This window comes from Cherax quadricarinatus, chromosome 40, assembly GCF_038502225.1.
Source record: "Cherax quadricarinatus isolate ZL_2023a chromosome 40, ASM3850222v1, whole genome shotgun sequence".
Lineage (NCBI taxonomy): Eukaryota > Metazoa > Arthropoda > Malacostraca > Decapoda > Parastacidae > Cherax > Cherax quadricarinatus.
The window spans coordinates 6,145,143-6,158,881 of record NC_091331.1 but is presented as its reverse complement, the minus strand read 5'-3'; the positions used below and the strand labels follow the sequence as shown (position 1 = coordinate 6,158,881).

General features: G+C 38.4%; 1 protein-coding gene across 1 annotated transcript in view; it reads right to left on the bottom strand.

Annotated features, from left to right (window-relative positions):
• Positions 1-12,429, bottom strand: part of LOC128687157 (mediator complex subunit kohtalo) — a 144,484-nt gene extending 132,055 nt beyond the window's left edge. The window contains exons 1-5 of the mRNA XM_070092567.1: positions 12,299-12,429; positions 10,751-10,852; positions 8,160-8,351; positions 4,566-4,728; positions 3,459-3,674 (exon numbers count right to left, since the gene is read on the bottom strand). Coding sequence (XP_069948668.1) covers positions 3,459-3,674; positions 4,566-4,728; positions 8,160-8,351; positions 10,751-10,852; positions 12,299-12,391 — 766 coding nt within the window. The 5' untranslated portion in view covers positions 12,392-12,429. The remainder of the gene's footprint in view (positions 1-3,458; positions 3,675-4,565; positions 4,729-8,159; positions 8,352-10,750; positions 10,853-12,298) is intronic.
• Between the last annotated feature and the right edge of the window lie 1,310 nt (positions 12,430-13,739).

The following is a 13,739-nucleotide window of genomic DNA, read 5'->3' as shown; positions in this document are numbered from 1 at the left end:
TTCATGGGGAAGTGGAACAGAATTCTTCCTCCATAAGCCATGAGTGTTGTAAGAGGTGACTATAATGCCGGGAGCAAGGGGCTAGTAACCCCTTCTCCTGTATATATTACTAAAAGTAAAAGGAGAAACTTTCGTTTTTCCTTTTGGGCCACCCCGCCTCGGTGGGATACGGCTGGTGTATTGAAAGAAAGAAAGATTTACAGTAGAGACAGGAAGGCCTCTGGGTGGACAGAACAGAGAGGGATGCCAACAAGGAATATACCAACAAGTGCTAGATGACATACACACAACTGAATAGGAAGTGAAGAAGCTGCTAAGGGACTGTGGCATGCAAAGAGTACGTAACCTTTATTCGGCGCATGTACACACCCTCATTTACAGGCTATCTCCCCCAACCAGCGAACCAGGTTGCTAAGAGTTGATGATGGGGCCCCGTCGTTCAACTAGTGACCAGGTTCTAGCCAATAAGAAGATGGTTTTGGCAATTGCAGAGGTTATGTGGGTACCGCTCTCCTGTCTGCCCTTGTCATTCCCATTCTAGAGCTGGTTGAAGCACGGTCTGCTATCTTGTGGCTTCTATTCTGCCTTGCTTACCGTGGAGTGCACTATACTTATCACTGTACATAGTGTACATATTGCTGTTCTAAATTGGTGAAGGATAATATAAGTCTAAACTTTTTCTGCTGTGTTTATTTTGCTCCCATTACACCCGGGATAACAGGCCATTTGGATTCCTGGGTTGTAATAGGGACCTTGATACCTCAAAGGCAATGGGACCAGATAACATCTCCTCGTGTGTCCTTAAAGAGGGAACAGAAATGCTGTGTGTGCCACTAACCACAATCTTCAACACATCCCTTAAAACTGGGCAACTACCTGAGGTATGAAAGACGGCAAATGTAGTACCCATATTTAAAAAAGGAGACAGAAAAGAGGCACTAAACTACAGACCAGTGTCACTGACGTGCATAGTATGCAAAGTAATGGAGATTTTCAGGAGAGTGGTGGAGCACCTGGAACGAAACAAGAGTATCAATGCCAACCAGTACGGATTTATGGAAGGCAAATCCTGTGTCACAAACCTACTGGAGTTTTATAATAAAGTAACAGAAATAAGACACGAGAGAGAGGGGTGGGTTGATTGCATCTTCTTGGAATGCAAGAAGGCCTTCGACACAGTTCCTCACAGGAGATTGGTGCAGAAGCTAGAGGATCAGGACCGTATAACAGGAAGGGCGCTGCAATGGATAAGAGAACACCTGACAGGGAGGCAACAAGTCATGGTACATGATGAGGTATCACAGTGGTTACCTGTGACAAGCGGGGTCCCACAGGGGTCAGTCCTACGACCAGTGCTACTTCTGGTATATGTGAATGACATGATGGAAGGGTTAGACTCAGAAGTGTCCCTGTTCACAGATGATGCGAAGTTAATGACGAGAATTAAATCAGTTGAGGATCAGGTAGGACTTCGAAGAGACCTGGACAGGCTGGACACCTGATCCGGCAACTGGCTTCTCAAATTCAAACCCGCCAAATGCAAAGTCACGAAGATCAGGGAAGGGCAAAGAAGACCGCAGACAGAGTATAGGCTAGGTGGCCAAAGACTGCAAACCTTGCTCAAGGAGAAAGATCCTGGGGTGAGTATAACACCGAGTGCGTCTCCAGAAGCACACAACCAGATAACTGCTGCAGCATATGGGCGCCTGGCAAACCTGAAAATAGCGTTCCGATACCTTGGTAAGGAATCGTTCAAGACACTGTACACTGTGTATGTCAGGCCCATATTGAAGTATGCAGCACCTGTCTGGAACCTACACTTGATCAAGCACTTCAGGAAATTAGAGAAAGTGCAAAGGTTTGTGACAAGGTTAGTTCCAGAGCTAAGGGGAATGCCTACGAAGAAAGGTTAAGAAAAACTGGCCTGATGACACTGGAGGACAGGAGGGTTAGGGGAGACATGATAACAACATACAAAATGCTGCATGAAATAGACAAGGAGGACAGAGACAGGATGTTCAAGAGAGGGGACACAGAAAGAAGGGGTCACAATTGGAAGTTGAAGATCCAGATGAGTCAAAGGGATGTTAGGAAGTATTTCTTCAGTCACAGAGTAGTCAGGAAGTGGAATAGCCTAGCAAGTGAGGTAGTGGAGGCAGGAACCATACATAGCTTTAAGATAAGGTATGATAAAGCTCTTGGAGCAGGGAGAGAGAGGACCTAGTAGCACTCAGTGAAGAAGTGGGGCCAGGAGCAGAGTCTCGACCCCTTCAACCACAATTAGATGAGTACAATTAGGTGAGTATGTACGTATGTAAGCACACGCGCACGCACACACGCACACACACACACACACACGTGTATACGGTTCACTACTATCCACGGTTTCAGGTATCTGTGGTAGGCCTTGGAACGTAACCACAAGCGATACATTCCAAGCCCTCCTGGGGGTGTATGTCAGTTCCTTCTACTAACAAAAATATACATACCTCTCAAATTTCATAAAAGATATAGTGAACTTTCAACACAGTCCAGAGTTTACTCATAGGCAAACTCCATGCATTTCAACAAGTTCCATCATTAAACCTCTGTCCAAATCATTATCATCTTGTAGTCATCTGTTGCTCACCATCACATACATATCTTGTTTTCGGTTATTTTCTTTTTAATAAACAGTCATCTCCCACTGAGATAGGGAGACCCTCCAAAAAAGGAACACTTTCACCATCACTCATTCAACAGCTGTCTTTCCAGAATTTGGTTTAACCTTTCCTTCATTATCCTCTTTATTGTCCTCATCCATTTCCTCAACTTTCCTAGGCTCTTCAGCTTTTGTAAATTTGTACAGAAAATAATTACAATATAATGTACTCCCTAACCTACCTTCCTTCCACCCAGTTTAAATACCCTCTTGGTCATCCTATTCTGCTCTAATCTTTCTAAATGCCCATTCCCTCTCAACAATCCTTCCTCAGCCTCTGAATTATACCTTTGGAAACCTCAATCTCTCTTTTAATTTATATGTTCTGAATTCTATGCATAATATTCACACCACACACATTGCTCTCAAACATGTTATCTCCAGTGCCTCCAGCCTCCTCCTTGCTGCAATGCTCAAAGTCCATACCTTGAACCCATATAAAAATGCTGGTGGTACCATTATAGTCTGGTACATTCCCTATTTTGCTTCCATGGATAAGTTCTTCACATACACAAATGCCTCAGTGCACTACCCAACTTTTTTTTGAATACTAAAACTTTTTCATTACACTTATAATTACAATACCTATTTATAGGTACTATAATTATGCATGTTTGAGTTCCCTAATGCAATTTCCTCAATCCTCCACTATACACCCCATTACATATTATGTAACAGCATTGACAAAATGCACACAGAGCATCACCTTACTGAGGATAAAATGGCTATACCAAACAGCGACACTCCTGGTACATACCCTGATTGTGCGGTGATGACTGTGGAGGCTGGGTTGCAGGTGGAGTTGGGGCTGCTGCAGTTGTATTGTTACTTGGGAGAGATGGTCCACTTGTGTTGGCATTGGGAGTTGAGCCGGCAGATGAGGCCCCTGAGGTTGCACTAGGGTTACCTAGGTAAATCTCTGCAATTTTGTTGTGCTGTTCACGCAGGAGTCTTGTGAGGGTCTGGGTCCATTCTTGCAAGTAGCGACAAATATTAAGTGGTGTACTAACTGTACGTATTTTAATTTCTAATAATATATTTAATGCCTCCCACTGTACAGGGATAATTCCTGAGAAATAAAGTCAAATGCCACAAAACTGACTCTTTCAAATCCAAAATCTGTGTAAGTCTGACAAAGCTCTCCAAAACTTTTACAGAAAAAATCCACTAAGAAATGCCACTGTATTCTCTCCTCCAACAATACACTTATTGCACCATCAAAAGATTAAAGATTATTGCAAATGTGAAATGTCACTTCTGACAATAGAAAAAGACTGAGCAACTGAGAGGAAGCAAAATGAGAGTGTAAGAGCAAGCAAGCAAGAATGTGATAATATATTAACACTTAATTGTCCTACCCCATGAAAGACAGGATTTTCCTCCTACAATCCACTGAACAAAAATATAATAGACAAAATCTTCTACATTGGAGGCCACCAGATAATGAGTTAATGAGAGCAAGTTAGTCAATAAATATGAGGTAGTGGTGTGTGTACCATAATACACATCGCTTGCAGATGCTGCAAAACAGTTGTACATCCTCTCATCCGCTTCATAAAAAATAGTGGTAGACAACATTCAAATGTTTCTGTGGATAAAAGAAACAGACTGCAAGAGAGGAAAAATAAACTTAATAGCACCGCTTAACTGGCAAACAATGGGTTGGGCGGTGGCCAACTTACTCCTGGCTGGAAGCTCTGGACATGGCTAGAACACTTTGACATTCCATGGAGAATAAAAGTCACTATACCATGGCTGGAACAATTCACAGTTAACCCCAAAAATTGGAAATACACACAGTGTGGCACATTTGCTGTGAACACCCATTTTAAATTATTTTAAAATCCTTCAAACATTAACTTACCTTGTGCAATATCAGGTTGTTGTCGTTTCTTAATTTTAGATTCTGCTACCTTTGACTCATGATAAGCAGAGGTCATTTTAATAAACCAAGTAGCCCGCAGCATAGGCACAGAATATTCACAAAGTGTTAGGAACATATCTTCTCTCTTGCTGAATATGGGAACCTGTTAATGAAACTAATTATAGACAACTGCCTTTATATATTGAGTTACTTTCAACAGTCTTTTCTGGCATATATTGTATATTCAAATGAGGAAGATATAAACACATTTAGAATCAAGTAACTGTGTGCTGGACATGTGTAAATAGAAATTAAAATGAAAGCAAAGTATGAGAACAGATGGATATTAAATTAAAAATATAAACCAGAGCAAAATATGAGGAAAGAGAAATAAAAAGGTGCAATATTGAGACTGGAACAATACAGAAGAATCAATATATCAGATTCAAAATTTAATTAAGAACATTATATAACTTGTAGCAATATGTAAAATAAGAAAAATTAATAATCAAAAAAAAGATATTAACAGTTGTTTAATCAATGGTACTGCTGCCCAATATTATGGAGCAGCAGTAATAAACACAAACTATTTGTAAAACACTGATAGAAAGAGAAACATAGCAGTTACAGAGAGTGTTTATGTTACAGAGAAAGTAAAACTGTCAAAATTTTAATCAAGATATGGCAAAAAAAAAATAAAAAAAAAAATTAAAATGAATTTTAAAGAATGTACAGTGAATGCTCAATTAAATAGTCATGACAGACTAATCTTTGGGCATACTGACTATATCCCTAAGCATACACCTAACTTAAATCTAATAAAAAGTGGATCACCAAAACTACTTTAAGGTAGCTGAGTGTGTACAGCATATAATGTGAGGACAATGATATGCGTAAATGAAAAAAAAATAGGTTACCATGCATGTACAAGGTATCACATACTGCAGAGCTGATTATGCAAATCACATGTCCCATGCCCATTTTTTATTTTGTAAATTATATATACTAACATACTGGCTGTGTCCCACAAAGACAGGGCAACCCCCCCCCCCAAAAAAAAAGAGGAAACACATTCATCATTCATTCAATCATCATCTTGCAAAAATAAACATGTTGACATCACTGTTCAGATGGCAAGCTGAACTGTAACAACCACACCCCTCCTTTAAAGTGCAGGTCATGTATTTCCCATCTGCAGGACTCAAGTCCAGCTAATTGATTTCCCTGAATTCCTTCATGAATATTACTTTGCTCATACTTCAAAAATTACTTGCCTCCACTCACTCTGATCTAACATGCTCACACAAGCCTTTTTGATGCTCAAGCACTCATATCCTCCTTTACCCTCCCTCTCTCCAACCCAATCTGAAATGATCCTTATTCCTCTCTCCCTCCTCTCAGATTTATATATCCTCCTCGTCATCCTAATTTGTCCCATCCTCAACAACCCCTCCTCAGTCCTCTGAGTTATACTTTTCATAACTCCACATTTTCTTCCAACTCTCCATACTCCGATTTTTTTTTAACACGTCAGCTGTTTCCCACTGAGGCAAGGTGACCCAAAAAGAAAGAAAAATCTTTCATCATCATTCAACACTTTCACCATCACTCATATAGAATCAGTCTTCGCAGAGGTGCTCAGATATGACAGAAGCTTAGACATCCCTCCAAACTGCCAATATTCCAAACCCCTCCTTTGAAGTGCAGGCACTGTACATCCCATTTCCAGGACTCAAGTCCAGCTAACTGGTTCCCCTGAATCCCTTCACAAAATATTACCCTGCTCACACTCCAACAGCTCATCAGGTCCCAAAAAACATTCGTCTCCATTCACTCCTATCTAACATGCTCACACAAGCTTGCTGAAAGTCCAAACCCCTCACTCACAAAACCTACTTTACCCCCTCCCTCCCACCTTTTCAGGGACAACCCCTACTCTGCCTTCCTTTCCCTACAGATTTATACGCTCTCCAAGTCATTCTACTTTGTTCCATTCTCTCTAAATGACCAAACCACCTCAACAGCCCTTCTTCAGCCCTCTGACTAATACATTTAGTAACTCCGAATTATCTTTATATTTACATCCCAAGTTGCTCTCAAACACAACATACCCACTTCCTCCATCCTCCTCCTCACTACAACATTTAAAACTCATGCGTCATACTCACATAACAGAGTTGGTACCACTATACCTTGGTATATTCCCCTTTGCCTTCATGTATCTGATTCATTATTGTTTAGTCCCACATCTTCCCCAATACCCTACAGTTCATAACCCCATCTACAAATATGTTAAACATCCAAGGCGACATCACACATCCCTGTCTAAGTATTACTTTTACTGGAAAATAATCCCTTACTGGAAAATAATTTCCCTGCTCTCTTACATACCCTAACATGAGCCTCACTATCTGCAATAAAGCTCTTTACTGCATTTAGTAACCTACTACAGTGGTACCTTGACTTACAAATGCCCTAACTTATGAGTTTTCCTAGTTACAAGCCATCGCTTGGTCGATTTTTTGCTTTGAGTTGCAAGCCAAAATCCGAGTTACGAGTGAGCTTCAGATACGCCACCACTAGTTGGTGCAATGAATACCACAATATCCTCCCAGCATCCCAGCGTTTTGTGCTTTTTGTGCAGTTATTTTGCCACATTTCTTTTTTGTAACCATGGGTCCTAAAAAAGTAAGTGTAAAGGACAGTGCTGAGAAGAAGAGGATGATGTCCATTGAATTAAAGCTTGAAATCATAGAAAAGCACGAGAAAAATCGCTCTAGTGCAGTTAGCCTCACAAACACTCCATTTTCTCTTATAATAAGACCTCAGGTCATGAATGGAAAGATATGGTCGGAGCGATAATTATTTTTACCTCGGGAGTGGCCGCCACCACTTGTCATATAATGACATATTTTATTCATTCTAGAGAATATATCATGTTTCTATGTTATTTATATTGTTTACTATGTCATATTAGATCAATTGTGATAGATAAATAAGCCGTAGAGTTGATATTAGCGCTATATTGAAGCATTTTCTCCTGCCTCCCAAGAGCCAGGAATTCCACTGGGATGGATTAATAGCATTTCAATTAATTTCAATGAGAAAAATTTATTTGATATACGAGCAAATTGAGTTACGAGTTCAGTCACGGAACGAATTAAACTCATAAGTCAAGGTACCACTGTACTAGTTTATACACAGTGACTTAAATTTAATATAACAAACATAGGAGCTTCCTTAATTAGAAAATGATAATTTGAAAACTATTCAGCAGCAAATACTCCCTGCTTGTGCTTTTGTGATGTTTGTCAATCAAGATATAACATTGGCAGTATTTAATACATTAAGATACTTGGAAAGAAGTCTTTCTCTATCTGCACAATGAACTTATTTCGTTGTGCAGAGAAAGTTTCATTCAAGCCTCTTCAATGGTTAGTAAAGAAAGCAATACAAAATTATGGTTAAGATAAAAATTACAATTACAGTATTCCTACATGACTTGAATTTTTCTACAGGAGTTCTGGTTCTTACTCCATATGTTCAATGCAGAATCTTATTAAAAAAACCTCAGATTCCACTGTTTTAACTTACTTTTTTAGCAAGTGATGTTAGGGCCTTTGATCCAGCAAGATCTTTGAACCATGCCTCTATTGCTGTTTTGGATCTTGGTGTCACTAACCAAAAGTTATCTTTAATGTTTATTTGCTGCTTCTTCCTGGCTGTATCTGGCAGCTGATTAGATTCTGCTTTCTTCTTCAAGATGGCATTAAAATAATTGGCCACCTGAAAAAACAAGAGTTGCACTCAGTATTTACAGCATTTTAAAATTATTTATAAACTCTCCCCTTCTCCTTTTAAATTGAATGCTGCAGTTGGTAGGGATTACATTTCCAGATATGATGCAAATAATAACAACAACAATAACAATTTTATTTTTACATGATACATGTTTGTACAAAGGGAGTGTAACAATTTGGTGAACATGCCAAAAGCCCCTTTATATGCAGAGAATTTCAGGCAAGCTTATGACTAACTTAAGATTAATAAGGCAGCAACAGTGCTGTAACTGTACATATGGTCATTAGGCAAGTCACAGTAAATACAAGAAAATTGAATATTCAACTAGTTCACGCTATATGGCTTTAATAAGTTTGGTAGAGAAGAATTACAGTTTTGATATAGTATATAAAAAATACAATATTACAATTTAGCACAATTTAAAACAACGAAGTTGAACAATTTTAAGTTTGAAATAATGATTAAATAGTTGAGCAATCATCAAGCACAATTTTCAATATGAAGTACAGTGGTACCTTGGGTTACGAACTTATTTCGTTCCAGAAGGCTGTTCGAGTGCCGATACCGAACGAATTTGTTCCCATAAGGAATAATGTAAATTAGATTAATCCTTTCCAGACCCCCAAAAATACACTTACAAAATCACTTACATAAATACACTTATATAATTGTTCGCATTTTGAGCTGTTCTTATCCCGAGGTACCACTGTATTACAATCTAGTATAATTTAAAACAATGAAGTTGAAACAATTTTAAGTCTGAAGTAAATGATCAAATAGTTGAGTAGTCATAAATTATTTAGGAGTTTTTTGAGTAATTGGTAAGTGTTAAGTATAGTGGTTGTCTGGTTAATTTTGGGTGATGAGGTGATTTCTAAATACAGTGGACCCCCCGGTTTACGATATTATTTCATTCCAGAAGTATGTTCAGGTGCCAGTACTGAACGAATTTGTTCCCATAAGGAATATTGTGAATTAGATTAGTCCATTTCAGACCCCCAAACATACACATACATACGCACTTACATAAATACACTTACATAATTGGTCGCATTGGGAGCTGTTCGTATACCGGGGGTCCACTGTACAGTGGACCCCCGCCTTACGATCAGCTCCCAACTCGACCAATTATGTAAGTGTATTTTTGTAAGTGCTTTTGTACATGTATTTTAGGGGGTCTGAAACGGACTAATCTAAATAAATAACTAATCTAATTCACAATATTCCTTATGGGAACAAATTCGGTCAGTAACGGCACCCGAACAGACTTCTGGAATGAAGTAATATCGTTAGGCGGGGGTCCACTGTATAGCCTTAAACTGATTTGCAGGCAGAGGCCCTTTAGTGTGTTCTGGCAATGAATTCCAGATCTTCGGGCCCTTTATGTGCAAAGTATTTTTGCAAAAGGAGAAATGGTCACGAGGGATATTGAAGAGTGATTTGTGCCTTGTGTTATGCCTGTGTGTTCTCTTGTAGTTATCAAGGAGGAGTTTGACAAGAGGGTTACTATTTGAGTATAATGTTGTGTGTGTGTAGTAGGCACAATATTAAGTGTGGATGTTTTGTATATTACCTAGGTAGTAGGTTGGTGGACAGCAACAACCCAGGGAGGTACAGTACTATCGTCCTGCCAAGTGAGTGTAAAACAAAAGCCTGCAATTGTTTTACATGATAGTAGGAATGCTGGTGTCTTTTTTCTGTCTCAGAAACATGCAAAATTTCAGATACATCTTGATACTTCTACTTACATTTAGGTCACACTGCACATGCATGTACAAGCATATGTATACATACCCCTCTGGATTTTCTTCTAGCTTCTTACTAGTTCTTGTTCATTTCTTCTTATCTCCATGGGGAAGTGGAACAGAATTCTTCCTCCGTAAGCCATGAGTGTCGTAAGAGATGACTAACATGCCGGGAGCAATGGGCTAGTAACCCCCTTCTCCAGTATTCATTACTAAAGTTAAAAAGAGAAACTTTTGCTTTTCTTTTAGGGCCACCCTGCTTCAGTGGGATACTGCCGGTGCATTAAAAGAAGAAAGAGTTTTGTATATTAAGCAACTTAAGGCTCTTAAAATGCGGTGAAGTGTGCTGTCTAGTGCAAGAGTTGTTAATCAATCGTACTGCAGCTTTTCCTTGGGTTTCAGTATTTCCATAAAGCCAGAAAGACAAAGGGGTCTAAGAAAAATCATAAATACAAAGAATGGGGGCTCAAATGGGAAAAAATTGGATTTTTTCTATTAGTGAATCTCCAACTATAACACACAAGTATGGAAAATGGGTTTCACTTAATAAGTTCCCTTGGCGACTTTAATTTTGCTACATTTCACCTGGAAACATTTACTTTGCTTCATGTAATGAGAAGGTTCATCAGCTTAACATACCTTAGCAGCAGTGATGGAGGTATTTTGTGCGCTGCCATACTCATCCTGTATCTGTGGCCGATGAGTGAACCCCTGCTTAACACTGACGTCATCCAATTCATCCTGAAATTCATTATTTTTATTACATTCATAGGGAGTGCTTAATCTGTAGGTGGTCATAAGGTACAGTGGTACCTTGACTTACTAGTTACCACGATAAAATGTCATAAAAGCTGCACGTGTCCTTTAGTTTAATATCTTTATTATGCACCTGACACCCATCCTGTGGATGGTAAAGAGATTACTGAGGCACATAAGGGGTCCATGGACTGGCTGCAAACGATTTGACAGTTAAACAAGCTACAGTCATTATGAACTATTTGCATGTTGTACATGATTACAATCGTAAGGAGTTACTTGTGCAGACATGAACTGTCACAAAAATATTACCTTATATTTTAGCAACATATGTTTGAATTAAAACAAGTTTAAGAGTAATTTTCCAGAATTATTACTGACATGCCACAGTGGATAAAAAGCTTTGACTTTTCTTAACATTTCTGAGTGAGTTGTCTCTGAATCCATTATTGTTATTTCTGAATTCATTCATTTTATTGCAATCAAGCACATGACACTGCAAGGTGTGACAATTGTCCATCTGACAAAGTTTACATTTAATTATGTCTACATCATCTGGTGGTGGTTGTTTAACTTTCCAGAGATACTGGTAACCCAGTTGGAGCTGGGAGGTAGTAACATCCAAGAGTCTGTTTATTTTGCTGGATGCACCATAGACATATGGCTCCTCCTGCATGATAGAATGATGACAGATGGACTGACTGGTCTCAATCTCCCTCAAGCTTAAGTTAATGAAGCTCAGTTGATGGTCCTATCCTGCATATAACATACTGTCTGGAATTCTATCAACATTATTTTAAAGATGGCCAGGTGTTGCACGTGTCTTATTCGTCATAATCCTGGCAAACAGTGAAATCACGAAACAGCAAATGTGGTAAGCTAGCCCACAATTAATTATTGAATTTTAGTGTTAAAACATTAAACTAAAGCCAATGTACAAAATAAAAATAATAAAATAATGTTAAAAATAAGTGCAACATGATGTTACAATAATAATAATATTATTATAATAAAAAAGAAGCACTAAATAATAATAATAATAATAATAATAATAATAATAATAATAATAATAATAATAATAATAATTAAAAAATAAGTGTCAAATCCTTAATTAAGGCTCCTATAGCACAAACTATTTTTATTATAATAATAATAAATTTAACCTGGATAAAACCATAAATAAAATTGTTTTACATACACAGAAGCATATCTATACAGATTATTATTATAATCAAAAAGAAGCGCTAAGCCACAAGGACTATACAGATATCTATACAGAGTTCATTAAAATTATTACAATCTAGACTCCGTAAGATGAACCTGACTTGAGACAAGAGAGAGAGATTAACACAACAAGGTATCCCTGGCCCACACGGGGAATATTTAAATCAATATTTCCTTTTCAGTTCAAAACCAGGGGTATAACTGCACCTCCTTTTGCTTGGCATCTTGAGGATAGACATCTGGGGGACCTAATTTCTGTCGTTTGAGAGGACGCTTCTCAGCAGAAGGTACAGCCATCATCTTGCTGACGTTCTTGTTGTTGGGGCTGGTAAGGGCTCCTGAAACTTAACTTAATTATAAATTTGTAAGTTTGTTTAGGTATAAGTACAAATAGATACACAAATTATCATTTAGTAACGTTTGTGTAAATTACCCAGGATAACTCAATAAATGTCAAACAAATGGACTTTTTTTTTTCTACTTACTTACTTACTTATTTACTTACTTGGGTTCTTGTATTTCCAGTGATTCAGGTGACATTACTGTCATTTATTTCCACAAAGTATAGTTTACAATTAATTGAAAAAGAGGTGACATTATTGTAATATTTTAAAGAAAGTCGCTGTTTATGGAGATTATCTCAGGGAAGCCATTCAATAAACGTATAAATACAACAATCCCCAATTAAAATAAGCCACTTTGACTTTTTTAGTTTATCTCAGGTAATTTTGAATTATTCTAGGTAATTTACGCTACGAATTATAATTGTACTTACGTGTATCTGTGCCTAAATAAACTTACATACCACATGAATTATTTTGCAAAACTATTTTTTAGTCATTATAATCTTTATATCTACAAATTACATGACACAGTTGATATAGACCTAGTTGGCATTACTGACATACTATATAGAAAGCCCCTGGTTGTGGACAGCATTTTAGGTAAGTTATGTTAATGTGATCTTGAGAGCAATATACTATGTTAGATATTAGATTTTGCCACAGAAGTGGCTAGTTTACTGAGCACCCCATATCCATCCTGTGGACGGTAGCACAAGAGCATATGGTACACAAAAGGCCTAGGAACTAGGCTCCAAAAGGGTTAACAGGTGTACATATGGGTTTATATCTATGTATCTACGGTTCACTTATCTGTTACAAGCAAATATAGGAAATTTGCTTAGTATATCTGGTATCTTATTTTCATTAATAAGATATCTTGACGTGTCACATAGCTTGAAGTTCCTGAACCTGTACTCCCTGGAACGCAGGCGGGAGAGATACATGATTATATACACCTGGAAAATCCTAGAGGGACTAGTACCGAACTTGCACACGAAAATCACTCACAACGAAAGCAAAAGACTCGGCAGACGATGTAACCCCCCCCCCCAATGAAAAGCAGGGGTGTCACTGGCACGTTAAGAGACAATATAGTAAGTGTCAGGGGCCCGAGACTGTTCAACTGCCTCCCAGCATACATAAGGGGGATTACCAATAGACCCCTGGCTGTCTTCAAGCAGGCACTGGGCAAGCACCTAAAGTCGGTACCTGACCAGCCGGGCTGTGGCTCGTACGTTGGATTGCGTGCAACCAGCAGTAACAGCCTGGTTGATCAGGCTCTGATCCACCAGGAGGCCTGGTCA